Source organism: Venustampulla echinocandica (genome assembly GCF_003357145.1).
Source record: "Venustampulla echinocandica strain BP 5553 chromosome Unknown scaffold_4, whole genome shotgun sequence".
NCBI lineage: Eukaryota > Fungi > Ascomycota > Leotiomycetes > Helotiales > Pleuroascaceae > Venustampulla > Venustampulla echinocandica.
Window position 1 is genome coordinate 193,820 of NW_022474209.1, and position 25,829 is coordinate 219,648.

Below are 25,829 nucleotides of genomic sequence, written 5' to 3' on the forward strand. Positions count from 1 at the left end.
TTATCGCGAATCGTGGATCCCGATAAGGTATTGCTATGGCAACGGCGCTTGTTGTTGATCCCCAGCTTGTGGTGGTGTTCCTTGTCCCCTGTCGATAGCTCTCATATTTGCAACCACAAGATACATTCCTGATCGCATCGCTTTTGGACTAAGCTCAAGATATACTGTCTCTTTCGCAAGAATGGGTGCCAGACCTCCATTTCTCTACGATCCCATTAGGGAAAAGGCATTCGACCCTAAGGCCGTCACTCGCGCGAGCCGTACTCCCAAAGCCCCACGTCCAAAGCAAGATGGACCTCTGGTCTCGTTCAACCAGCACCCAGAGTAAGCTGGTTCTTCCAATCCAAGAGATGTAACTCTGCTAATCGTGCATAGTTCGTTTCTGATCCTTCCCTATGGAAACATTAATGCGTCCCCTATGAAGAGATCCATTAAGAAATGGATCAAATGGACGAGGGTATTGCAGCTGGCCCTGCGATGCTTTGAACTACTATCTGCAGGCGGACTACTGGCCATGATGATTATGGTCAGAGGAGTTGAGGATTCTGTTGGTTGGGCTCTGCGGATTGTGGTATGCTATGCCGCTGAAGGCTGTTCCAAGTCTAAAGAAACGAACTGACACGTATTTGTCTATAGCCTGGTATCGCAATCCTCCACACTATATACGGCATATACCACTTATCTCGAAAGGCATCGGGACGGACTCCCGCATCTTCAATGTCATATATGTTATTTGCAGCATTTTTCGACGCATCCATATTACCATTTTATGCATTTGGCGCCCTTGCGGCGAGCACCCGCCAATCCTCCTGGAAGATCATATTGGACGATCAATCTTTGACGCCCACCTTCGCCAAGGTGGTATTCTACTGCTCAACTGTTGGAGCGGGTTTGCATCTGATATCTCTGATAATTTCAATATATCTTGCAGTCACCTTCCGCAGAATCACCAGTCTACCGCCCGATATGAACCCGTTGGAAGACAATCTAACATCCCGCCACAAGCGCAACAAGTCATCAATGTCAACGGTGACCACCATGTCTGAAAAGCGATTGTCTACACCACTAGAAAGCAAACGAAGCTCGGGAGCAACATATGAGGATTTGTCACGGCCGCCCTCCATGCCGTTCTTTCACACACGTACTCAGTCCACCAATTCTTCCTCGACCTACAAATCAACACCCCCACCATCTCGAGACTCCCGCAACGATCTCCCTAGTCGACAATACCAAGCAGTTTCCAACTCACCACGTTCCTCCGTAGTAGATCTCAAACGAGCCTCCGGATACGGTCCTCCCACGCCCCCAAAACGCGCCTCTTACCAGGAAATTCCCCTTTCAGAAACGGGGTCGCATCGCTCCTCACGCCCTGTGTCGGATATGGCTGGAGGATGGTACACCTCTGACTCGCTCAGTAAGCCCCGTACACGGAGCTCGTCCCCACGAAAAGGAAACTACCAGCCACTCCACCAACAATACGGCTCCGAAGACTTGGGGGTTGGTCTTCCCAACCCATTGGAAGCTAACCCACCGACTCCGCGCCACAGCTACAATATAAATCGCGACTCTCCCCTCACGGAGATCAGCAAGAACCGTGGTAGTGGAGATATTGCAGACATGTCTTCTGAGCGCGAGGTATCGCTAGAGCCACTTCGGGAGTCTGGCTTCAAGTCGAGATATTACGGGGATTTGAAACCCGCAACTCCACCTGTTATAGTAAGCGGGAATACTAGACAAGCATCTTCTGGGAATGACTTCTTGAGTAAGAAATCTGGGTTTCGGGCTAGGGATGCCAGTGGAAAGATTGCGGAAGAAGGTCTTGGTGGGAGTGCGAATGGATGGGGGACCAGGTTTAGGAAAGTGAGCGGGATTTAATGGATATATTCTGGATGGTTACTTTGGGAGTTTTTGAATTTTCGGATATATACTGTTTTGGAGTACAGGATGGGTTGCAATTGGGAACTGGAGATGATGAAAATGATTATAGTGTTGATTGGGTATCTAGGACGTAGATTATCTGTACAAATATGGAAATATATGTCAGATTTGCGTCTAATTTGACGAACATATCCTTCCAACCCTTCTCTAAGATGATTCCGGCTCTGATTCAGATGCCGAACCCTCGCGGTGTGACTTAATATACGCCGCCCAATCCGTAGTTGCCCCCTTTCCGCCATCCGGCTCATCCCCTTCCCTCCAGCCCAGTTCATCCCAAACTCCCAAGCCGCACAAATGTCTCATAGTCGGCCTTCCATGTGGGCAATTCCACGGCCTATCAATTTCACCCATATGTCTCACCACGTTCCCCATCTGCTTATGCGTAAGCGTCTTGCCAATCATAATACTACTCCTACAAGCTCTCATCGCGAACATCTTGCGGACTTTAGATGGACGGGGAACAGATCCCGAAGGGTGCTCTGTGAGTAGCGCCAGCAGCTCGTCTAGGTCTTGGAGTGAGAAAGTCGTTTCGCGACTTAGTGGTAGACTGACCAGTTGGCATCTTTGGCCAATCGGCGAATCACCCGACTGGTCGACTGTGACGATAAACCCATTTGTCTCGAGCGCTTTGGAATTCTCTATTACGATTTCTTCTTCCAGCGCTGTGAGATCTAGGGTTTTAGGGTGGACGAGGCGCTGGGATTGGACTATGGTTGTCGATTGGAGGCGTTCGAAGTTGTATTTTTCGTCGGATGCGTGTTGGTCGATGATGAATAGATCATCTGCCCTGACAGCTCCACCCTGTTGCTTCTTCTCAGAAGCTCTGGTAGCGAGTATAAAACCGAGGTTGAATTGACCAATGACCCTCATTTTAGCAAAGTCAGGCTTGGAGATTGTTAGAGATAGCTTCTCTTCGGCATTATCAGAGTCTAACGCTTCGGTTTCTGTGTTAGGGGCCGTTGACTCGTCGTACGACGAAAGGATCTGGCTCAAAGAACGAAGTTGTTGCTCAACACCTGATACAGTAATGTTCATAGGTTTCACTAGGCTGACAGTACTGTCTTTCTTCCGGGAGCCGCCTTTGAGCAGTGTTTTTGCTCGCATGGTATTGGCCTCCGATGGCATGCTTGCTGTATCTTCTGCTGCTTGAATCATTTTCTGCACCTTTGCCTCCTCGCGGGCCTTTTTCTCGCTGTCATCGATATATTCATCTTCTTCTGCATCTGAATCGAGTGGCGCAGACTCAAGCCCCTCTTCGACAAGATCACTCGCTTCCCCATCGGGTTGAGTCGTTTCCTCCATGGCATTATCTTCATTAGATCCAGGTGATGGGATTACTGGAGATTGTGGCGATTGTAGCACATCTGCACCTCCATCCTCAATTTCGTCTTCATCGGACGAAGGGGGATTTGCTGCCCCTGCCCCAGCAGCTGCAAATCGTTGAGTCAGGCGGCTGCCAAAAGTCGGGACCGACCCTTTTTTAACATGGTCGAGGTGAGCACTGTGAGACATACTTGGCCCATCGTGAATTCGAGGCCTTTTCGGGCATGGAGTTCCAATTGAACTAGTTATTGTATGGTCTCCAATAGTTATTGTTGCTTGTTGTGGTGGAGGCCTATGGGACCTCGCACTGTTCGAAAATCGGCTTGACACTGAAGAAACTGGCTTCGAAGGTGATGGAAGGGCAGGTATTGGAGACTCGGGTTCGTTTTGAATGCCTGTTCTCGCAGCAGGGCTCTCGAGTGTTTGTAACTCAACAATTCGCTGGTTGAAATCAGCTACGGCGATCGGAAGCTTATATGAAGCCGGAGTATCAGAGGATTGGCTAGCGGCAACCGAACTCTCTGGATCCTCAGAGACATCATCAGGTACATCAGCCGGTGATTGTTCGGTTTCCTTTCCGAGTTTCTCGATAAGCCTTTGCTTCCCTTTCGAGGGGCCAGCAACGGCACCTGCGGCTCTGGGTGCTTGGATCTCCACTTCCGTCCGCTCTTGTACATCCCTTTCGGCCCAGGTTGAAATTGAGGTGACAGCTTCACGGTCTTGGCCCGTCGATGTCTGGGGAGCAGCCGTGGCCCTAGACCTATGCGACTTGGGATCGCGTGTACTATCATCTTCAGAGTTTTGCCTCCGTTTTGACCCTCTTGTATCGTCCTCCGAACTCTCGCCCCCGGACGAGACTGAGGTGGCTCGTTGGATCGTTGGCGCCTTTGCTGCTGAGGCGTTCTCTCGGCTGATTGTAAGCTGCTTATATGATGGCTGCTTCTGTGTCGGCAGCTGTGAAACAGGTACGGTATAGTCTTGAGAGTCAAAAAGGGCAGTCAGGGCCTCCTTCAAACTATCCAACATCCGTGTCTGATCATGCAATAGAATCGTCCTTTTATCAGGACTGACATTAACATCATACAAATGGGTATCGAGTTCGATATTTGCAAAGATAAACGGGGATTGAGCTGCATTGTAGGACTTGTAGACCTCATTGAAGGCTTTGGCAACCTGCGGCAGTCCACAAGGCCGTCCGTTGACGAAGAACATCTGTCTGTCCGGAGTCTGTCGGCCTTCACCAGAGGCTGGACGTGAAATATGCCCTACAATTCGAATGTTCTTCTTTTCTCCATCCTCCTGCGTCAACCACCTCTGGCTTGGGGCACTTGTAGGCTCTAGCTCCAGGTTCAAGCCCAAAGGAACTAATGCGGTAAGGGTTTTGGCCCCGAAAACGTTCACAATGTTCTCTCGTGTGGTTCGGTTTCCTTTGGTAGAAAATAGGACTGTCTTCTTGCCCTTCCCAGCCTGCTGTGTGACTGTGAACTTTATGCCCGTCTGTATACATGCATACTGGCCCAAAACCCCTACCACTCGGCTCCATTCCCGCTTTATGTTTCGTTCCAACTCTCGGCGTCTGACTGGGAGGTTGTTGAAGAGGTTCTCCACAGATACCATGGTCCCCTTCTGCGCAGCCACAACGCTTGTTCCTTTCAACTTTCCCGAAACCTCGAACTCTAGCTTCGTACCTTTCGGTGCATCGGCTGCCATGCATGTTGTGATAGTGAAATTGGAGAGGGCGCAGAGCGAGGATAAAGCTTCGCCGCGAAAGCCAAATGTTTGAAGCGTCGAGAGGTCCGAGTATGTGGCGAGCTTGGAGGTGTGATGTTTGAGTGCAATTGTCTCGTAATTGTGCGGGGAGATGCCGTCGCCATTATCCTGGACCTCAATAGACTCTAGCCCTTGGTTCTTAAAGCGGACATCTAAGGTAGTTAGTTTCAATACGCGCATTCCAAGTTTGCCTTTGCCATGCTCTGCCTCGACCTACCAATACTTGTTGCGCCTGCATCAAGGCTGTTCTCCACGAGCTCCTTGACAACGGAGCATAAGTCGACGATGACTTGGCCGGACTGGATTTGGTGTACCTTTAATACAGTCTGTCAGTAAAGTAGATCTCTAAATGCAATAACAGAACCAAACTCACTGTCCGGCCCTCAATGGGTGTTATGGTGGCCATGGCATGGTTGGTTGATTGAATGTCGACGCGGTCTGACCTTGAGCCCCTCGCATACGCGACTTATAAAGGTCGCGAAGTCACACCCTCTCAACGCTAGCCGAATTGCAACCGGTAGTGCAATAAAATAAAAATAAAATAACCTCACATTAAGGGAAAAGTGCAAAAGAAATATCCTGACCCGTTAAGGCTAGGATACCGAGAAACTCAGGTCGGGATACAGAGGCTTTGACCTTGGTTATCTCTGGCAGTTCATCCGGGGGGGCTAAGCCCGCTTTACTGTTAGAGGCAGGATTCGGTGGTTGTTGTTTGCGAGACTGAACCGCAATACATTTACCACTAGACCAGTGCTCCCAACACCCTGTCGCTAGTTGTTACCCAGAATTCCTTATTCGACTATTTATACAACGATACAAAAGGTGAGGTGTAGCCCCTTAATATTAGGCGAGTGAGCCCATCACCGCAAGGTTTATATTGGAATTTATGCCATACATGCTTCGTCTAAGCCCTAAATTGTTATTATTAGTCTTTAGGGTCTCGTAGCTTATTTAAAAAAAACATTAAGGGTTAGTTGAGTTGATTACTTATTGTTTGCGCTCTTCAGTAATCGAGTACTGCGTAGGATAAGTGTCAGATTAACAATGATATGCTGGATAAACAACCCTGTAACACTCTCGCCTACGGCCAGATGCCCAACGTCGCCTCAATCGATCCATCCTAATCTTCATCATCACCTGGACAGAGTTTGTTAATCGGTTTAGATTCTCGTTCATTAAGCGATATCTTTTTAGCGGCGAATAACTAGATGCTATTATGATATGATATCCCGCTCACCTTTTGCGACTTCACTATTTCCCTCCCGTCACATCCGTACTATGAGTTCCAAGAACCTCATCCATTTCGGCCCATTCGAGGTCACTGACCAGGTAACGCAACTTTCGAGATAAACACTTGGAATCCAGGAGATAGCAAGCGCTGACAAGCTCCAAGGTCTTCTACAACACCCCTCTGTGCTATGCTCTTGTGAACATCAAGCCCATCCTGCCGGGTCACGTGCTAGTTATTCCTCATCGACCAGCCAAGCGATTGACAGATCTTAAGCCTGATGAGGTCACAGATCTTTTCACAACTGTGCAGAAAGTACAGAGAATGCTAGCTAGGGAATATTTTGGGGGTGGGAGCACAGTCGGAAAAGTGGAAGATGGCAGCTTCAACATCACGGTTCAGGACGGGAAATGGGCAGGACAAACCGTTGCACACCTTCACTGCCACATAATCCCCAGGACTAAGGACTCAACAGAGGGCGATGAGATATATGATAGGCTGCAGACTGAGGAGGGAAATGTTGGTGGCGGTTTGTGGGATCGAAGTCGGCCGGTCCAAGAAGGGATATTCCCTAGAATTGAGGATGAGCATAGGAAACCAAGATCTCCAGAGGAGATGAGGAAGGAGGCTGATTTCTTTAGAGAGCAAATGGCTTTAGTGGATAAGGAGGTATAGCCCGAAAATTGGCCAAAATCCAATGCTCTCAACATACAGGAATTGCGATCTTGGAATTTCCGATTACGTCTACCGTCCCCCAACCCGCAACTCTAAGCATATAACATTACCTTAGAAAATAGAAGATGTATCTATCTCCGCCTCATCGCTGGTATCTTCCCGACGATGTCCATAATAACCGTTGTCAGACGCTTACACACCATATTTTTTCGAGCTATGATTATCAAACTATTGGAATTTATATGCCCCTACTAATATCGCTGCGATCGACTTGGACAAGTGCATATACGAGTGCAAGGATGTCAATGGTGCTATAGTCGAGTGAAAAGGCGAGTAGTTGCTCTAGGATGGCTGGCGGTAAGGGAGGGGTGGGTGGGCCCTCTATATGCTGGGTATTATACATCGGTGACAAATCACCGTTTTCCTTTGTCTCCCCGTATCCTAACACGCCGGCAGAGAATTATTGAGTCGATTTATCAAAAATTTGAGTCGGGAGGGGTTCTTGGTACCGATATACGTTATGGTTGTAACGTCAAGCTTGAATCTCTCCCTTCACATCGCAGATGGCACAGAAAATGCCATGGCTGTAGACGGTAGGCTCTAACTGCTCAACAAACAACGCTAATATGACCTAGGCCGTCAATCAATCTAAATCTGCGCGCCTCCCATTATTCGATCGGGTATACTGTACAGGATGCAAACAGTCCTTTACAAAATACTTATTTGTTGCAACCTCAAGAATGGCAAGGCAATATTGCGGTATTGAGGTTGACTTACCATGGTTTCAACGAGTAATGGGGAATTAAGGTTAGATTCTGGAGTGCGAGGCTGGGAGACCGTATCATACTTCATTGATTACCAACTAACTGTTTTCAGCGCCCAGTCTCTGCAGAAAATTGCCAATACCGGAAAGAACTCCAAGGCACCATGGTCCTCACATTATTTCTGGGGACCCGTCTCCTTAGGCTGTGAAGGTAAAACGTTGCGGGATGAGTGAGCTTGCTGGACGTTATAGCTAATCTAATATATTGTCTCGTAGACAAGGGGTGTAAATGGCAACAATGTAGTTACTGACAACAAAGGCTGGAATGACAACAGTCGGATAATTGAAATAGCAATTTGTAATAGTTCTATCCCCGGATTGTCTGAAGGCTATGATCTCCAACTGGTGGGTCTTATCGGACTCTCTAACATCCCGCGACCAAGGCAACATGATGAAGGTTTTGTAGCGATGTTCCGCCTTCTTCCTTGAATGACCTGCTGCCGGAGGTAACTATGAAGACAAAATTCTCCTTCTTCTGGATTCCGAAACTAGTAGACAGGAACTCTAGTACAACTTTGACCTTCTTGCTGCAACAGCTTCCTTGAGAATCTCGAACTCGGGGATTTTGGAGTAGGGCATCTTGCCTTCGTCGATGAACCAGCAGATGCCCGGAAATCTTTCTCTGAGCCACAAGGAGTTTGGTGCGTAGGTTCGGGCATTGAAGACCAAGGCTGGTAACGCCTTCTCGCTACTTGTAGTCTCCAGCTCACATGTTATTGAAGGCAAATATACGTAGTCAAATGTGCCTGGGAATAGGTAGAAGACGACAGGAAGAACAATTCAGATTATGGATATAATATAGCTTCGGTGACACTGACGAGAAAATAAATTTCCACCAGTAGCTATATTGACGGTTTTGCAGGAACTTCGAGGCTCTAAATTTGGGCGCGTTATTTAGGAGGCATGGTATCCTGTGGTGGAACCTTAAACCATGAATTTAAGAGAGTACTTTGAGCCACTTGAACTCGTAGTACGGATAGAAATGCTAAAGCTGAGGGGATGGTTCTATGAGTTTGTCATAAAAAAGGAACATATACCTCCAGTAAATGACGTTGAAACGCATATAAAATATAGTCGAGGAATTGTCTCATTAGATAACTAAATATCTAGAACTTCCTCATTTCGACAACTGAAAGCAGAGTAACGCTACTACATAACCACTCGTTAAAAACCGACAAAATATAAATCAAAAATAGTCCTTCTCGTTTGATCCATTACACATCCCAAATACGTAAAAATAGCCCATAATACTCGGAAATACGAAAATTAACTCTTGAACCAGCCACGCACGGCGGATTTAGCTGATGCCACTTTCTTCTGTTGGGAAAGTTGGCTTGAATTTCCAGATCCCCCAACTGGTGTACCAGGTGTAGCGCCATATATAACCTCCTGATATGTCGTCTTCGGTGTGGTGGAATTCAGCCAGGTTTGAGGCCGCGAAGGAAGGGATTGTTGAATTCGACCAACAATGGCATTTGGTATACCATGAGAGATGTCGGTCGGCTTGAAGTGACTGCGTGGCCTGCCGCGAGAGTTCTTGACTCGGTACGGCCGTTCTCGATATGTTGCCTCATGCGCGGCTGTGATGGCCTGTTTGACTTTTCGCAGATTTTTGCCGAAATGCTTCAAGTTGTATAGTTTCCTGACTAAGGCGTCGACTTCTTGTTCGTTCAAAAGCCGAGCATTGGGATCGTATTTCATATTGTGTTCCAATATTTTGACAATTTCCACATGCTTAGCGCGATCTAGGAGTAATGCGTTGAGCTTCTTTTTGCTTCCTCCAGCGCCCACTTTGCCCTCTTCTTCTTTGATCAGAATGTCAAGATACTCAAGCGTGGCATCATTATAACCGCCTGTGATCGACCATTTCTTCAGGAATAAGCCGAACTGCGCGGCAGCTTCCTGGATTTGTGCATGCTCATTCTTGTACTCGTTGACAAGCTGGTCGGTGTTGGTAATTGCCGTTTGTCTCAGCGTGATATCATCGGCATGATCTTTCAACTGCTTTTCGATCTCGAGATCTGTCACCGTCCCCGGTTGCTCATGCAACTCGTATAGGATATGCATATGCTCCTGCCAATGATGGGAACAATGAGTGCAATAGTTTGACCCGCTGAACGCTGCGCAGTGAATCAGACCTGGGTGCGATCGTACGTCTGCAGCGACATCCGTGAGATAGCATACAGCGTGGCAATGTGACTTGTACACGGTGATCGACTTATCTTCTTGATTTCCGTCGGCTCTGTATTCAGTGCAAGAAGTGTCACAGCAGACAGTTCTTGGTTTGGAGAGCGGCTGTGGGTTGTACTGCACCTTTGATACATGAAGGCGCTTCCTAAGATCGTCGCCTTTCAGCCGGTGATCCTTCAGCTCCTGTATCTTGTCTTCAGCTATTGCTATGTTCCTGTTGATGAGTTGCGATATCTCAGTCATAGGCACTGTCAACTGCGTGATCACTTCGCGACTGCTGTTGAGGCTTATCGTGCTCTGGACCAGGTGGGGCGTTTGAGACTGAAAGTGATCCAGGAGACGATTTGCTTCTTGCCTTGAATGGCCCCAGCCTATGTCGCAGAAGAGTTAGCATATGTAAGTCTTGAAATAGCCCGCGGAGTTGCCAAAGAAGTAAATAATAGCATCCCAGTATATACAGAGAATATCATGGAGAATATAGAATTGTTTTAGGGCTAGGAGTGATATATTTGAAGAGACCAATGGTACCTACTGCGGCGAAAGTCTTCAAAGTTATCCATTGGGACATTCATTTTGTAAGCTGCTAGGTAGCGGAAACTTTCCGAGTCAAAGCAATAGGTTGTATGAATCGACAGCGACAATCCAACATCAGGGTGCTGATTAAGTAAGGTCTCAAGGGATCCAAATGTGTCGCCTGGAGTGTAGTTCGAGATGCGGGTATTTGTGAAGCCGAAGGCCATATTCCTCGCTGAGTCACGATGCAAGTGCGTTAGCAACTCTTTTACGCAAAAGCTGAACATTGTTGTCAGCCGCGCATTATTTGACTTGAGCAGAATAAGAATTCCATGCAGCTCTTCGTAGTTGCTTAGGGTGGCTAGGATGTCGGCCATATTTTTCTTGTCAAATTCAAGACCACGGGTGTCACCAATACCTATATCGAGTAATATCGTCAATTAGCGCTCTGAGAAGTAAAGGAGAAGGATGGGAACAATGGGTCTACCCACCAGGAGTATCAATCAAGCGAATAGTGGTTGTTCCAATTGTCACTGGATAAACAGTCGTCTCCTGAGTTGCGGAGGCACCCTTGCTGCCGTCTTTCTCATCGGCACGGGACCCAACCACAATTTTCTTTTGTTCGATCTTGCTATCGGGATTTGTCCTGTCCATAATCTGGGTGGAGAACGAGCATGGTATAACCCAGTTGAGCCCTTCTGACTTCATGGCTTCGTCAAGGGTCTCAAACGTGAGGTAGTTGACAAATGCATTGATGAACGTCGATTTGCCAACCCCAGTCTCTCCCAAAATCAAGATATTCAAATTGTCGCGTGCAGTGAGGCTATTCAGTAGTGCATTCAAGACTTGTTGGTCGTACTGTTCAAAACCAGGTCCATGCTGCTGACTGCTGCACTTGAACTGGTAATTGCTATACTGGCTCCGGCCGCAGTCGCAGTATATGTAAGGATCGGAAAAGCCATATTCAAGCGGCGCGTGGCACTGGAAGCAGACCCAATCTTGCTCTCCGTTCTGCTGGCAGCGCGAACTAGGACAAGCAATTTTGACGAATCTTCGCTTTAACGGTTTTTGAGTGACCTCTGTATCAAGGGTGCCCTGTGCATATCGAGCAAAGGATTTCTCGGCCAAAAACTTTCGGTGGTCAAGCAAGTCACCGACGACTTCTTTCCTGTCCCGGAAATGAGAGATGCGTGATGTCTCCAGAGTCTTTTTTCTTGCATCATAGTCAACGATGGCGACGAACTTTCTGGAGCTCCGATCAGTGAGCAGGTCGAACAACAGCTTTTTATTCCCGTCCCATGAGTTCTTGTCCTTCATGGCGGTTTGAGAAAAGGCGAAGACATAGGCATCAATCCCACGGACTTTAGCAAGCTCCCGATCCACATCTAGATCATTGTAGCCAATATAACTCGCGCCATTGGCCACCATCATCTGTATTAACTCAACCTTCTCGCGGTGGCTTTCCGTTATATCTGTAATGCTTTGAGGAGAGAACTTCTCGACGCTAGGGTCTTTAAGTAGATCCCAGACCTTCCCAGGATCATCGACTCCAGATCTGGCATTCTGTAAGACACGTGCATAACTGGACTTGAGATGTGTTTCGGCACTTTTCATAGCGCTTATGCGCTCCTCAACAGATCGGACATGATCGTCTGGAATATAGAGTTTATGCCTTCTAACAAAAGAATGATAGTCGTTCATTCTTTGTTGCCCGGCCCGAATTTGGTCGAATAGTAGAACGAATCGTTGAAGGCAATCTGCGCTAGGGGGCGTTACCGTGCTATCGACTTGAACTTGGATTGGGAGGAACATGGGAAGCATTCCAACAGGGACAAGTTTGTAGGTGACCGGCGTCCCCTTACCGCCATTCTCATGTTTGATATTTTGAGGAATAAGGCCAAGAAAGTTGTTGGCCTCTTGGAAATCGTGCATTCTGATGCCATTATCAGCGAGAATGTCACCGTATGCGGTTATTTCGAGCGGGAGATCCGCCCCCATTCCCCCGTGGTCGTTTCCATGAACGCTATGAACAGGCGCCGTGATACTTTCTTCGAATGTTTTGACTTGGGCTTGGAAGCGTTGCTCGACGATGGATCTTTCTACATTGCCTAACAGCCGATGGCGAGCGGTAATAAAACTCTGGGCGCCCCATTCAATCTCAGTCACTACGTGAGTGGCTTCTTTGGTCGAAAGAGATGTAATGCCAAGGCAAGACCTCATGCCGCTGCTCATGAGATTCAAACTCTCTTGAACAGTGGTAATTTTGTGGTGCAGGGCCGCCAGTAGGATGTAATTGCTGTCCCGCTCTTCGCTCAGGTAATGACCAGATCCACCAACAGGGACAAGGCCAGCCAAGATACTTGCGCTGAGTTCAGTACTGAGGCCCATCTCCTGAAATCTGACCTTGTAGGAGTCGACATAATTGACATTAACAGTCTTCTTGGAAATATCACCCCGAACGATAGCATCGGCCGGGAGCTGGCCAGTGAATAGGGAACGGGGTAAAAAAGTGTCATTTCTTGCATCGTAGAGGGTGCCAATTGCAGCCACATGGCCTAAGGCTGGACGATGGGTGATACTGTCCGACATCTTGAAGGTACTCCAGCTGAGTCGGTATCGTTAAATGCTGCTGTTGCAGAACCGGAGAATGGGTACCATATGCCATTTATTCCAGCTGGCGCAGTATAGGGACCATAATCGGCGAGCCCCCAATCAGTGCTGCCCCATTCTTCGTGCGCCACGCCTTCGGTGTATCGCTGGCAATGGACGTCGTGGCCCTTGCACAAGGGGCAGCAGGCCTGAAAATGGAAAGCGCCACAAGACGAGCTTCTTTCTTCAAGATAGCCATATGTTTCTATTAATAGTGGTATGGAGTTCCTTCCGGCTCTCGAAAGAGAAGCCATAAAGCACGGGGAAATCCGGTGGAGACATGGCCATGGCTAGACGCTATCTACAGCAACAGCAACTCGTGGTCGACAGGGTCCAAAATGGGGGAAGGAAAATGAGACGGGGCTGACTAGAATCACTTGAGCCTCATAATTCCCGTTCTAGGGATGCAATATTTTGAAAACAAAATTATACACCTAGCCACATCATGTGCAAGGGCGCCATGGAGCCCGATTAGGACAGATTTTGGGCTTTCTTCGACTTTTAGTGAGCAGCCACATTCATATGGGGGTGCATTTCTCCAGTTTTGGTAGCTCAGCTGAAACGGCCCCGAAAGGCCAGAATATCCCGCAGAGCCTCGAGATAAGGCGCGGGACGGGCCATGGCGTTCGAGAACCCCGTTATATGGAGGGCTGAAGGCTTAAAGTGGCGAGAGGGCGTGCATGCGACGGTGATGAGACATGGAGTGGCGAATATCATACTGCGGTAGCCCGGTAAGAGGACCCTTAGCCTGTGGCAAAACCCTGGGAAAGAATTCGAAGCTGGCGTGCAGCTATGTAAAGTAGAATGTCTAGTGAATGGATATTGATGGGAGAGTTGTTTGTTATGGATTAATTCATGATGGACGAGGAGGTTGAAGTAGAAAAGGGGTAAGCTGAGATTCGTAATCGTAAGCGAGCAACTGAGTACGTTTGCTGCAGTCAAAGCGTCTCGCCTGCGAAGCCAATGTTTGTTTACGAAGTACGTGCATTATTATTCACGGGGAGTACCCAATCCCAATTCTAAAAATGGGATCCTTAACTATTGAACGGAACCGCCCAGCCTCGAAGGACCTCTCATCTCATGGGTGGCTTAGGTTCCAGATCCCGCTCACGGCTACCGCCGTATTGATTTTCCTGGCCAACGAGGCTGAATTACGTCTTCGAGAGCCCAGGCCCAGTTCCTGAATCCTCACACTCTACCAAGGTACCTAGGCCCAGATACTCGTAAATAATACTGGTGTCCATCGCAATCCTGCACCGAGTTTAAGATTTATGTGATGCTGGGTCTGCAATTACCCTTACGCTCGCTTTGTCCGACTGCTGGTCCAAATGCAGGCACCACCATCGACAGCCAACGGCAGATCATGGTCATTTTGGAATCCTCGCGGTCCATTGTCTGATCCCGAGAAACAGCAGCAAGTTCCCGCAACTGAGTTGCCTACCAGTGCGAATTCGTTTGTAGTAGGCGGAGGATGGAGCGCAAACACTCAGGGGTAGGTTGATTTGTCTATTTGTGTCTTAACTGGACTCCTCATCAAGTCGCGAACGGGATGGCTTATTTGAATTGCGTCTGAAATGTGGAGTGGTACCAAATTCATGTCATTCTGGACTCATCTCTGTTAGAACCGCCTAACCCCCCATATCTTGATGTCAGAGCAGGCAAAGTCGCAAAAAATCATGGAGCCAAATAACATACATAATTCCGGCCTTTGGGCATTTCATACTAACTTTCAAATATTAGGTCGTCTCCATCCGCGAAATCTCTCCGGATTACTGTCGGCAGAGATAGTGTCCAGAGAGTCTTTCGCCTCCCCAAGGACAAACTCTGCGCCTGCTCCGATTACTTCAGAGAGGCCTGTGGAAAATGGGGCTCGAGCGATAACCTTGAGCTTCTCGATGATAATCCCGTTGTTTTTGATCTATTTTCCAAGTGGGTACAGAACCAACAACCCCCGACCCCTTACGACCCGGCTAGGACTTCAGCTGCTGAACCATGGGTGTCGAATGCCGCCGCCGCCTGGGTCTTGGGGAAAAAGTTGCGCTCCGCAGATTTCAAGAAATATGCGCTTTCAATGTTCATCCAAACCTGTGCCTTGGCAACTTTTGGGCCGTGGGAGTACGTCGAAAGGGAAGCCCCAGCGGATTCCCCTATACGGCGCTTCAGTGATCATTGGGTTGCATGGAATTCCTACCTAGCTGGGAAGCAGCCAAACGAGTACTCTGGTCTGAAAGGAGCCTCCCGGACATTTATGGCGAATAAAGAGACTCGAGATCCGCGGATCTATGGCATCGATCATTGGTATTTGAGTTGTGGAAAGTTGATGAATCCAAAGTGTGATCATGATCCTGAAGTTGTCCAACAAAAGGCCATGGACGATGCAAGAAGGGCCATAGTACCGCAAGCAGATTATGGGCGTGATATTGAAACTCGGACAAAGGCGAATAAACCTTCTGGGGGTGGTTTGGCGCACACCAGACCATACTACGGAAATATGTACTCTACGCCAACCACCTACTACCAAAAGCGTCGAGGTGGCTGTGCCACCACCGTTATAGCACTTCTCTGTGTAGGCTCCTCACTCTCCCATATGCCCAAACCAACATATGCTTACCTATCATGATAGTTGATATATATCGCACTCATCGGCATCTTCGTATGGCGATGTTGCAGGATACTCTTCCTCCACCAGCAATCCATCCCCATCAACCACTCAATAATGATCTACAACATGGCGACTGGCTGTATGGGCGTCCTGGCTGCACTGTTCTATCCCTTAATATTTCCATACCTCGTCTTCGCCGTTGCGGACGGGGTTGTAATGGCGTACTTCACATCCCGACTACTTTTCGTACGTAGATCAAACTACCCTCACATTTGCATTTGAGATATTCATACTGACCATATTTGTTGGCTTTAGATTTCCCAGGAATCTATTCAGTTGACGGTCCTCATTTTCTTGACTATACCGTTTGGGATCTTATATCATACTATGATGCGGAAACTGTTTGGATGATGTCTACGATAGATGGATGCATCGGAATGGCGATTGGCCTCGATGACTTGCATTTGGTTATAGGGATTGCGGAAATTTCTTAATGAGAAACCGACATTTAGATACCGGGGTAACTTGTAAAGTACCAGCAATTGTTTACTACTATTTCGTGAATAGCGTTTTTGAGATATGCAATAGATCGCTATAACAACACATCCCCCAATTATCCCTCAACCCCCAACCCCCAACCCCTAAATCCTAAAACTCCGAACCACCGTTCCCATTACTTGCCCTATATCATTTTAGCTCAAAACCCAGCTGCAGAGTAATATGGCATCCTCATCTCCCCCCCCAAGAGCCCTCACGGTCACCAAACCCCCTCGCCCTCGCCTTGAACCCCTCAATCTCCTGATCCTTACTCATCAGATCATCCTGCAATTCCCTCACCTTCGCCCCTAAGTCCTTAACCTCTCTAGACAAACCCTCGCTATTCTTCTTGAAGAAGTTTAGCATAGGCCGTGATTGTTCTAGCTCCGCGGCCTGCGATTCGATTAATCGTCTGACTTCGTTGTCTGGGTCTTGATGGGAGGGATCCTTTGGAGATGCTTTTGATGTGGTTATTTTGGAGCTTATTTGTGTGTTTCTGGCGTCTTTTGCTGCAAGTAGCTCGTTTAGCAATTGTGTTTTCTGTGCTAGAGCGTTATATTTCGATTCGAGTTCTTGGTATTGATGTCGCGTGGCTTGCATGTGCGAGATCATATCATCTTTCGCCGCAAGTGACATGCGTAATTCCTCTACCTCTTGTTGGGAAATCGTTTGCTGTGCCATCATCTGCTGGGACTCGCGTTGCTGAGTTTCCAGCTGCGAAACCGCCATTTCTTTAGACGCGAGCAATGACATCATGTGCTGCTCCTTCTCCCGCCATTCATCCTCCTTCTCCTTCATCAAAACTGCTGACGAGTTATCGGCTTCCTTTTGTGCAAGAATCAAAGTCTTCTCTTCCAGTTCCTGCTGTGTCGTCATCAAATCCATCAACATCTTATCAAGCGCATCCTGGCCATTTTCTCTTTCAGTCTGTGCTTCCACTAAGCTTCTCTTAAGTTTTTCATTATCGGCAAATAACCGTCTCTGCTCGTTTTGGAAATCATTCTTAAGCTTTGCATTTTCCTTGGAAAGATTTGACGCTGTTTGTCGGGCACTATCCAACTGACGGGTTAAATTTTCTAACTGCGCGCTATCATTTTGGGAAGGGATGTAAGGGTAGCTAGGCGTGGAAGGCTGACCTTCCAGATGAGCCTCATAGAGCGACTGTTGCTTATAGTGTTGCGGTTGTATAACTTGCGCGAAGAGTGATGGAGGCAACCCAGGGGGAACCTCTGTCCTGTTGCTAGGATGCGGCCGCATCTTGGATGTCGTAGTCCTCCTCTCACCTGCAATGGCTTACTTGAGTACAATTGTTTATAACCACGGAGAGATAGACTTGGTCACAGAACCACGGGGCGGCGTGGAACGGCGCAGCATCTGGGGGCCATATTCTTCATCCGAATACCTGAGCGGGGAACTTGCAGTTAAGTGTCCTATTTTTGGGGGCTCGAGGCGGAATCTCCTGCATCCCTTAGACTCTGTACTTCGTACACTACACGCTGTTAATCCCCAAACCCCAAACCCCGAGCACTGAAACCACATGGCAAGCAAGCACTGAAACCAATAAAATTCAACGAGGCGTAGAAATATGCTCACCTGGTCGGATTTATTTCGTTTTTCCTGCTTGCATCTGATCCTGTCGCCGCTTTTACCTACTTGACTGATAAGAAAACGGGGCGTTCAGCCTCATGCACGATATCACATTTGCCAGCGCTACGCTATTGGAGGGGTATATTCCGTGTCTTAAAGCGAGTGATTTGGGGGTTTATTGAAACAAGGGTACGACGCAAATTGGGCCAGACTTCCAGCTCAAAGCCCAAAGCCCAAAGCTTGTTCTGGACTGCGAAGAGCCTCAGACAGGTCCATTTCTCAAGGCGCCTTGCAAGGCACTTTGGTTTTTGGAGTTTGTCCATAATTCATCGGAGTGGCATGCATGCCCAATAGTAGTACTCGAGTAGTGGCCGTCGAGCCTCGTCTCCTAATTCTTGGGTGTGGCGGTCGGGTGAGTTTGAGCCTCGAAGACCACACTTCCATTCTACTGAGATCGCGTAGCAAGTACCCAACATACCAAAACTCACGTCTCTGTTGAGTACTAGGTATGTCCCAAGTAGAGAGATGTCGTCAGAGAAGCCCATCCCACTGGAAGGGTCCATAGGGCCAGACCCTGGACTTATGGCCGATGTTATGAATAGCTGCAATTGCTCACATGACAGAGCAATCAAGCTACTCCACGTAAGTTCCAAAGATATACCACAATTTTGGAATGGGATAATAATTTAAACCCCCATTGAACACAGTGGGCGAATAATGATCCCGAAAAAGCCAAGCACCATCATCGGACCTTGGCCGCATATATGAGCCGGTCCAGGACATCAACTTCTCAATCCTCCACATCAACAACTCCAAGATCTAGTACTGATATGCCTCAACAAGCAAGAGAAACCGGAGTTCTTGTGAATGCTAGAATGACGAAGGGACGAGGTTTGACTGTACCACCACCAACAGATGGACAGATCTTGAACGTCCCAATACGAAATGGACGAAGTCTTCATACTCCGTCAACGGATGACGGCTCCTCTCAAAGCTCTGAATTCATCAAGCCGCCTAGGGAAAAGCGCGATGAAAGCTCATGTGAAATTCCCCAACCTGCTGGATCCCACTTTGAAACTCGTCTCGAAGGTGGGTTACCCACTCCGGTGGAAACTCTTCAAACCACGCCGAAAGGAAATATAGAAGATTCGAGCAAAGAGCGTGCTCCACAGCCTCCTAGACAGCCCGAAGTAGTTGAAGGTGCCCAATATATGCAAGAGACACCAGTAGAACAAGAAGTATTCCAAGAACCAGAATGGGATTTCGTACTTCCAACAATCCCACACCCGCTAACTTTGACACCCGGCAACAACTTCGATATATCTGAAATAGCTGGCGCCATGCAGTACGGCGCACCTCCCGAAATGATCCAGAACTACCTAGGATACTATGACAAGCGTACTGTGCAAAAGGAAATCAACGAAGGAGTCCAGGGATTCCCAGCCATATTCTTCGCTGTAGCCACCAACAACGAGGCGACTATCCGGATATGGGTTGCCCACGGAGGAGACGTTAATAGCGTCCATGGAGCCTCAGGAGTACCTCTTCTTGCATTCGCAATACTGAATAGCGAGACGATCCAAGAGGATACAACACGCACGCTTGCCACGCTTCTTAGCCTTGGAGCTATACCTAATTGTATCCCAGCAGCGTTCTACACGCCCTTTTGTCGCGACCTGCCGGACGATGGGCCAGAAGAGCAGGAACTAGGTGATATCGGCGAGGTGGATAAAAAGTGGTGCACAGTTTCCGCAAGAGGAAGACTTGCGAAAATGGCGAATCTCACTCATAGGTATTACCTCGAGCGAGCTGCTAAAACAAAGAAACCATCTATCCGACATAGGCAGATAGCACTCCGGCGAAACGCAGAAGCTCTCCTCGGAATCCCGTATTTCCTTATCGGGCAGACCGTTGCAGCAAATATCCTCCTGCAGAAGCTATTAAGTCATATACTCATCCCCGGTAAACGGCCATTGGTTTTGGTTTTCGCCGGGCCGAGTGGCCATGGGAAAACGGAGCTGGCTAGAAGTCTTGGACATCTTCTGTCGCTGGAGCTCGAAGTGGTGGACTGTACGATATTTAGCCGGGAGCAGGAATTATTCGGACCTCGTGCTCCCTGGGCCGAATGGGAGAAGGGGTCGCCATTGAATAATTTCCTAGCGAGGAAGGCGGGGGAGAGGTGTATTGTTTTCTTGGATGAGTTTGAGAAGACGAGTAGGGATATCCATCAGACTCTATTACTTCCTTTTGATTCCGGTAAAGTGAAGAATTCCCCACTTCGCAGACTTCGATTGTTAACAAATCCGTAGGAGATTATGAGGACCGCCGAAACCGCTCGAAAATAGACTGCTCGAAAACCATATGGATCCTGGCGACAAATGCCCTCGATCCCACGATCAAAGATTTCTGTTCCCAGAATCATGATGCAGTATTCATCGATGATGATCAGGATAAGATGGCTTCACTAATGAAACAGTTGTCCAAACAGATTAAACAGGAGTTCCTCCGCATATTCGATGTAAGCTCCGTCTCCCTCCTTACACAATGAACTATAGCGCCTAACACTTCGACAAGTCTCCCCTCACAGGTCGCGTCTCTTCCTTCATTCCCTTCCTACCCTTTTCTCCAGGCGAGCAAGCTGTCGTTGTACACAAATACATTCTCGAGCTCTCCCAGAAAGTATGCACATCGGTAAACCTCTCCCCTGGACCAAACGAACAACTTCTTGGCAACATCAAATTGCGAATCCGCAGAGATGCAAGTGTATGCAAAGTAATAGCAGATGCGGAATACCATGCGGATCTGGGAGCGAGAAGTTTGATCACGGCCGTTAAGGGGTTAGTGGAGGATGTGCTTGTGGAGCGGTATTTGGAGGTCGATAGGGAAATTAAAGAGGGTGAGAAGGTGGGGATGTTGGTTGATATTAATAGTGGGGAGATAGTGGTTAGTATTGTTGACCGGTAGAGTATATGTGGAGACTAGAATGCGAAGGTGTGTTTTGGTGTACGTTGTATGTTGTTTTGCTAGATTCTCCCTTGTAGCGTAGCGTACGGTGCCGGTATTTGGTCACGAAGAGAACACGAACCGCTCCCAATTCTTCCCCAATTGCTTGACACCGTCGTCTACATCCCAACCCTTAATCTCACAAATCTTGCGTGCTATTAACTCCAGCCTCCTGTCCATCTCCTTACCGGCCATATGTAGATCACTTTCAACCAATATACGATCATCTGGAACAGCCTTGATAACCTCAACAGCCGTCGAACAGGCTGGTGTAGACATATTAATAGCATCAGAGAACGAGAAGAATATCTCGGCCGGGATAGACGGATGCAGATATTGCTTGATAGGATCTGGAGGCCCGGAGTATGAATGCAAGCATATCCTTGGGGGAAATGGTTTTGGAGAATCATCAGTGGAAACCGAGGTTTCTGGATCTTCGTCTTCCGGATGCTGTATTCCCGAAACTTTTCTTCTTTCTTTCTTGCTTAGAACTGTTTTCTCATAGCCTTTCCAAGTTTCTTGCAGGGTGGCAAACATGACTCCGTGGGCTTGGACACCGTGTAGCGATACGGCTCGTTTCATTTCGCCGGCCAGCTTGAGCTGCGCTTTTAAAACCTTCTTTTGATGATCCATGTGGACCTTATAACGAGTGAGATGTCTCCCTTCCCTTCCCCCAGGGGTAAGCGATTCATCTCTCGGCACCTCTCCTTCGGACGAGAGGTCTGTAGGAAGTCGAAATGACTTATCCAAACCTATCTCTCCAACGAGTGCCAAGGGATACCTCTCTAGATACTCCTTGGTATTTTGAAGAAACAGTCTTAAAGACCGAGGCTGAGGCAAAAACCGAAGAAACACAATGTCATCCGGCTTCGGCGTCAGAACAGATTGATAATGGCGGATCTTAAATTCTTCAGAATCAGCATCGGACTGCGAGACCTCCGTATCATCATACATCTGATGTGAAAACCACGGATGCCAGCCAAAAGCAGGCACTAGGCATTCCGTTTTGGATAGCTCGGTCATATACCCTGCCGATGCAGCTTTGAGACCATATGCATCAGCAACTTGAGCTACAAGCTCTTGATCCTCACCCCTTGTCGCCATGACAGTCAGGACACGCGCCTTCATATCAGGAATCGAAGGGACGAGACTCATTGTATCGGTGGGGTGGCAATGGGCATCGTAGACACCTAATTTCCAGGGGAAAGGGTGGAGCTGCTGTCCCCCTGAGAATGATTCTGATTCTGAGGCCATGGTGTTTTCATCTGTAGAATCAACGCACATATCAAACCGGAACTGTAGGTAGGCCTACAAAATGTTTCTGTTTTGTCTGAGGCTTTCCTATTGGTAGGTATATTGTGTTTGGTTAAGGAATAGCGAATATCTGCTAAGCCTGTTATGGCTATGCTTTAGAAGGAATTAATCCTAGCAATAATGAAGTTCGTGTTTATATTTTGATGACGTCGTTAAGTTCCGGGAGCGGCCGAGGCCTCCCGGACCATCACTCCGCAATCACATGTGTTTATTACAGCAACGGCCATTCCTTAAGCAAAGACTTCCTTTGATCTAATATATTATTGACGCGATTTGGTACGAAGTAAAGAGAACTATCTTTATAACTGCAATACCACGTACAATACCAACAGTATGAATTCATGAGCGCCAAATCCACTCCCATCCCACAAAAATGATATCTCTCCTAAACCGGATCCCGACCCTCCCTATCGTCATCCTTTTCAGCATCTCGCTCGGCATATTTGCGTGGTTCACCACAGTCATCGCCTTCAGCGTTCTCCTCTTTCGTGTTGCCCTAGTCTACATTGACCTTGCTATTGCGGTCATCCCGTATTACCTCCAAGGAGGCGCGAGACGCATCCTCGCCGACCCCGCGTCTCAGAAACACACGACCGCCTCCTCGCCCCCGCCTTCCGTCGCGCGAAGGAGGAGACGCAGAACCAGCTCAAGTAGTACCCTCTCCGCAACGGGGAGCTTAACGCCTGTCCGAAATCTAGCCTCTCGCAGTGACAGCTATGTGCTGCTTAGTTCACCGAACTCGGTGCTGGGGTTGAGTGCCAGCGTGGGACCGACGCGGGATTTCGAGGGTGTTGGGGGCTGGCGTTTGGATAACCCCTCGGATGAAGACGAAGGCTTGTGGACGAAGATCAATTCGAGATTGGAGCTGCCAGCGAACTATGGCAGGAGGCATAAGAGAAGCTTGACGAGCGGGTGTGTGCCACAGAGGGGGGAGGTGAAGTGGGGAAGGAGAGATGGAGAGGATGCCACAATTATGAATACCGGGAGGACTAGGACGCCGCCTACGGTTCCAATTATTGGAGGAGGATTTGGAGATGGGTATTTTGCATCGCCGAGGCAGAATAGTCCGAAGCATGATCGAAGGGCGCCTAGTTTAGGGGCGACAAGTAATGAAAGCCCTACCTTAGGGTTGACTATGAAGAAACGGTAATGGTGATCGCCTGGGTGATTGACGAAGGGACGACTACGATAAGTTAATGATTAAACGGCCTTGAAATATATATATTCTGCGTAAAGCGTTCTTCAGGCACTGGGGCATTGTGGTTCCAGTGATTTCGTATTTTACACCAGCAGAAAAATCCAACTCTTATATACCATCGCATGTTGTTATTCATTCATGGTATCAAACGTTCGAAGCACCAACTCCAAGACGCCCATCCCAGGACCCCGAGAACCGCCCAAAACCACCTTCACCAAGCCCATCCTATCCCTTAAACCGTATTCCAAAAATAATTCGCATAGAAGAACCTCGAAAACTTCCCATCCAAATGCACAACATGCACATCGCCCTTCTTCCCATTTCTCACAATAACCTTATTATACCCAGCACCTTCAACACTCTTATCCCTCTCAATATCAATACCCAACCCTCTAAAAACCCGCAGCTTCAGACTAATCTCGTCCTGCACCAGGCTCCTCCGCACATCATCGCCTCCCTCATTGCCTTGCAGGTCTAGCTCTTGCAAGCGCGCCTGCATGTCGGCGAGCTGCGAGGCTAGACGCTCGGATTCGATTTCTAGGTCTGAGGCGGATTTCGCGATACGGAATTTTTGCGTGTCGAGGGTGGCAATCTCGCTGGCATGGTCCCGCGCGGTGTGTGAGGTTATGGTTTCGCGGTGGTGGTTGTTGAGGCTGTTGAGGGTTCTAGAGAGCTCTGTTTGTACGTTAGAAGGGCTCACGATAGGAACTGGCTGTGGACCGGGAGGCTGTATTACTTTTTAGGGCGCTTTCTGCTTCTCGAGCTCGTAGATCTCGCGCTTGTTGGAGAGTTGAAAGCGAGTCATTTATGCGGGCGACGGCGAGCTTGTCGGGTTGTATGTTGAAGTTACTGATTGTGTGGTGGATGAGCTGTGTTTTGTTAGGCAAGGAGTGATGCGCCGGGTGTATTTGGTGACTTACCGTCGCAGGATCCTCGTCGAGAAGCATTTTGAGCTTTGTTCGTGTGCCAGAACGATCAAGTTTCTTTTAATTCTATCGGAATTTGCAATATGATGCTGTTCGGCCGTTGTCAATGTTTGCTCACGATGCGGTTTCGAGATTGATGCCCTGGTAACCTTCTGAGTTGCTTCGCTGCCAATTGTTGACGGGGCAACAGTGACGTACCATATCACAAGCCACAACGCCACATGAGCTCCTCGGCCTTTGGTGAACTACGAACTTGGAACATCGACGAACTCTAAAAGCATAATCAACCTCGCACCTACTTGCCGAAGCATAATTTGATACATTACAGATACCGTGCGATAGCTAGAGATGATGGGTTCAAATCTTCCCTGTGAGTATGGCTAACAACACCTGTCTGGATACGGAGCTGCATACTTGTTTTACGATATTCGTATACGCATTCCGCCTAGAGACCGCTTTGCTGACCACCCATTTACTTCTAGATGCTGCCGATGCTGAAAGGTCAGTTGTTTTTATTCGGGACCTTGTGGTGTATTGGAACAGAACTAGACGGTAGAGAGTACGTTGAGCTAACGCCTCCACCAGTCCGTTGAAGCCTTCGGAGCTGCAAGTTCTTCGATCACAATATGAGAAGGAAGGGGAACATGTGGGAGTACAGACCAAATTCAATTTTGCATGGGTTAGTACCGGCTTCCTTATTTTTTGTATTGTTCTCTTAATAGATGGCCTTGACTGACACTCTTCTAGGGCCTGATCAAATCCAACACTCGTCACGATCAACAAGAAGGCGTCCGCCTCCTCTCCGACATCTTCCGCACATCCCCCGAACGAAGACGAGAATGCCTATATTACCTAGCATTAGGAAACTTCAAACTCGGAAACTACGCCGAAGCAAGACGATACAACGATTTACTGCTGGAGAAGGAACCGGCCAACCTGCAAGCAAGCAGTCTGAGGAGCCTCATCGATGATAAGGTGGCGAAGGAGGGCTTAGTGGGCGTTGCTATCTTGAGCGGTGTTGCTATTGCTGCTGGTGTCGTGGGTGGAATGATATTCAAGGGTCTTGGGAATAGAAAGAGATAATGCGGGGTAATGGAAATGGAAAGAAGAGCTGAGGCGGAATGATAATGCACGATTAGCGGTTGTTCTTAATATACCAATACTCGCAGGGCATACAAGTATAAATGTGTATAAATAACGGATGAGAAAATACCTCTCTGCTTTGGATACAGGCGCACTTCAATACATGGCGATAGATAGTGATATTTGCAAGTCGTCCACCGCTAAACTGACTTGGTTTATTTACCCCTTACGAGTATGCTCTACTGACAACAGCCTTTTATTGCCTGCTCTCTTAGCAGAAATTTGTCTCCAAGTTGATAGGATCTCTTTAGGAAATCACGGCATTGATATAGCTGGCCGGAGTCACGAAATAATTGGCGCGAAATCATAGCGAACCCTGTCGAAAATGATGGAAAGAGTGGAAATTGACCACGTCAACAACATATTTGATTCACGAGCCGGCTCAATATGAGGTTTCCTACTGGACATCA

The 25,829-nt window shown here is 48.1% G+C and overlaps 11 protein-coding genes across 11 annotated transcripts; 6 read left to right on the forward strand and 5 right to left on the reverse strand.

Moving 5' to 3' along the window:
* Nucleotides 1-181: 181 nt before the first annotated feature.
* On the forward strand, nucleotides 182-1,875 carry BP5553_06352 (Uncharacterized protein; the record flags this gene model as incomplete). Its single annotated transcript, XM_032014975.1, has 3 exons — nucleotides 182-324; nucleotides 376-571; nucleotides 637-1,875. 3 exons carry the CDS (start codon nucleotides 182-184, stop codon nucleotides 1,873-1,875), a joined length of 1,578 nt encoding a protein of 525 aa, XP_031868396.1.
* A 210-nt stretch (nucleotides 1,876-2,085) lies between these two features.
* BP5553_06353 (uncharacterized protein) lies at nucleotides 2,086-5,437 on the reverse strand (the record flags this gene model as incomplete). Its single annotated transcript, XM_032014976.1, has 3 exons — nucleotides 2,086-5,183; nucleotides 5,249-5,345; nucleotides 5,405-5,437. The coding sequence occupies 3 exons, from the start codon at nucleotides 5,435-5,437 to the stop codon at nucleotides 2,086-2,088; spliced, it is 3,228 nt and encodes a 1,075-aa protein (XP_031868397.1).
* An 872-nt stretch (nucleotides 5,438-6,309) lies between these two features.
* BP5553_06354 (uncharacterized protein) lies at nucleotides 6,310-6,934 on the forward strand (the record flags this gene model as incomplete). Its single annotated transcript, XM_032014977.1, has 2 exons — nucleotides 6,310-6,360; nucleotides 6,425-6,934. 2 exons carry the CDS (start codon nucleotides 6,310-6,312, stop codon nucleotides 6,932-6,934), a joined length of 561 nt encoding a protein of 186 aa, XP_031868398.1.
* Nucleotides 6,935-9,023: 2,089 nt separating this feature from the next.
* BP5553_06355 (p-loop containing nucleoside triphosphate hydrolase) lies at nucleotides 9,024-13,049 on the reverse strand (the record flags this gene model as incomplete). The annotated part of the gene is made up of 3 exons (XM_032014978.1): nucleotides 9,024-10,318; nucleotides 10,480-10,878; nucleotides 10,952-13,049. 3 exons carry the CDS (start codon nucleotides 13,047-13,049, stop codon nucleotides 9,024-9,026), a joined length of 3,792 nt encoding a protein of 1,263 aa, XP_031868399.1.
* A 1,388-nt stretch (nucleotides 13,050-14,437) lies between these two features.
* On the forward strand, nucleotides 14,438-15,729 carry BP5553_06356 (uncharacterized protein; the record flags this gene model as incomplete). The annotated part of the gene is made up of 2 exons (XM_032014979.1): nucleotides 14,438-14,601; nucleotides 14,850-15,729. 2 exons carry the CDS (start codon nucleotides 14,438-14,440, stop codon nucleotides 15,727-15,729), a joined length of 1,044 nt encoding a protein of 347 aa, XP_031868400.1.
* A 711-nt stretch (nucleotides 15,730-16,440) lies between these two features.
* Nucleotides 16,441-17,505, reverse strand: BP5553_06357 (uncharacterized protein; the record flags this gene model as incomplete). The annotated part of the gene is made up of 1 exon (XM_032014980.1): nucleotides 16,441-17,505. One exon carries the CDS (start codon nucleotides 17,503-17,505, stop codon nucleotides 16,441-16,443), a length of 1,065 nt encoding a protein of 354 aa, XP_031868401.1.
* An 855-nt stretch (nucleotides 17,506-18,360) lies between these two features.
* BP5553_06358 (Uncharacterized protein) lies at nucleotides 18,361-20,799 on the forward strand (the record flags this gene model as incomplete). Its single annotated transcript, XM_032014981.1, has 4 exons — nucleotides 18,361-18,477; nucleotides 18,543-20,091; nucleotides 20,145-20,353; nucleotides 20,410-20,799. 4 exons carry the CDS (start codon nucleotides 18,361-18,363, stop codon nucleotides 20,797-20,799), a joined length of 2,265 nt encoding a protein of 754 aa, XP_031868402.1.
* A 102-nt stretch (nucleotides 20,800-20,901) lies between these two features.
* On the reverse strand, nucleotides 20,902-22,092 carry BP5553_06359 (Metallo-dependent hydrolase; the record flags this gene model as incomplete). Its single annotated transcript, XM_032014982.1, has 1 exon — nucleotides 20,902-22,092. One exon carries the CDS (start codon nucleotides 22,090-22,092, stop codon nucleotides 20,902-20,904), a length of 1,191 nt encoding a protein of 396 aa, XP_031868403.1.
* A 433-nt stretch (nucleotides 22,093-22,525) lies between these two features.
* Nucleotides 22,526-23,302, forward strand: BP5553_06360 (uncharacterized protein; the record flags this gene model as incomplete). Its single annotated transcript, XM_032014983.1, has 1 exon — nucleotides 22,526-23,302. The coding sequence occupies one exon, from the start codon at nucleotides 22,526-22,528 to the stop codon at nucleotides 23,300-23,302; it is 777 nt and encodes a 258-aa protein (XP_031868404.1).
* A 280-nt stretch (nucleotides 23,303-23,582) lies between these two features.
* BP5553_06361 (putative SPC24 Outer kinetochore protein-part of Ndc80p complex) lies at nucleotides 23,583-24,297 on the reverse strand (the record flags this gene model as incomplete). Its single annotated transcript, XM_032014984.1, has 3 exons — nucleotides 23,583-24,025; nucleotides 24,087-24,219; nucleotides 24,271-24,297. 3 exons carry the CDS (start codon nucleotides 24,295-24,297, stop codon nucleotides 23,583-23,585), a joined length of 603 nt encoding a protein of 200 aa, XP_031868405.1.
* Nucleotides 24,298-24,652: 355 nt separating this feature from the next.
* BP5553_06362 (putative, mitochondrial) lies at nucleotides 24,653-25,359 on the forward strand (the record flags this gene model as incomplete). The annotated part of the gene is made up of 3 exons (XM_032014985.1): nucleotides 24,653-24,777; nucleotides 24,862-24,955; nucleotides 25,024-25,359. 3 exons carry the CDS (start codon nucleotides 24,653-24,655, stop codon nucleotides 25,357-25,359), a joined length of 555 nt encoding a protein of 184 aa, XP_031868406.1.
* Nucleotides 25,360-25,829: the final 470 nt, after the last annotated feature.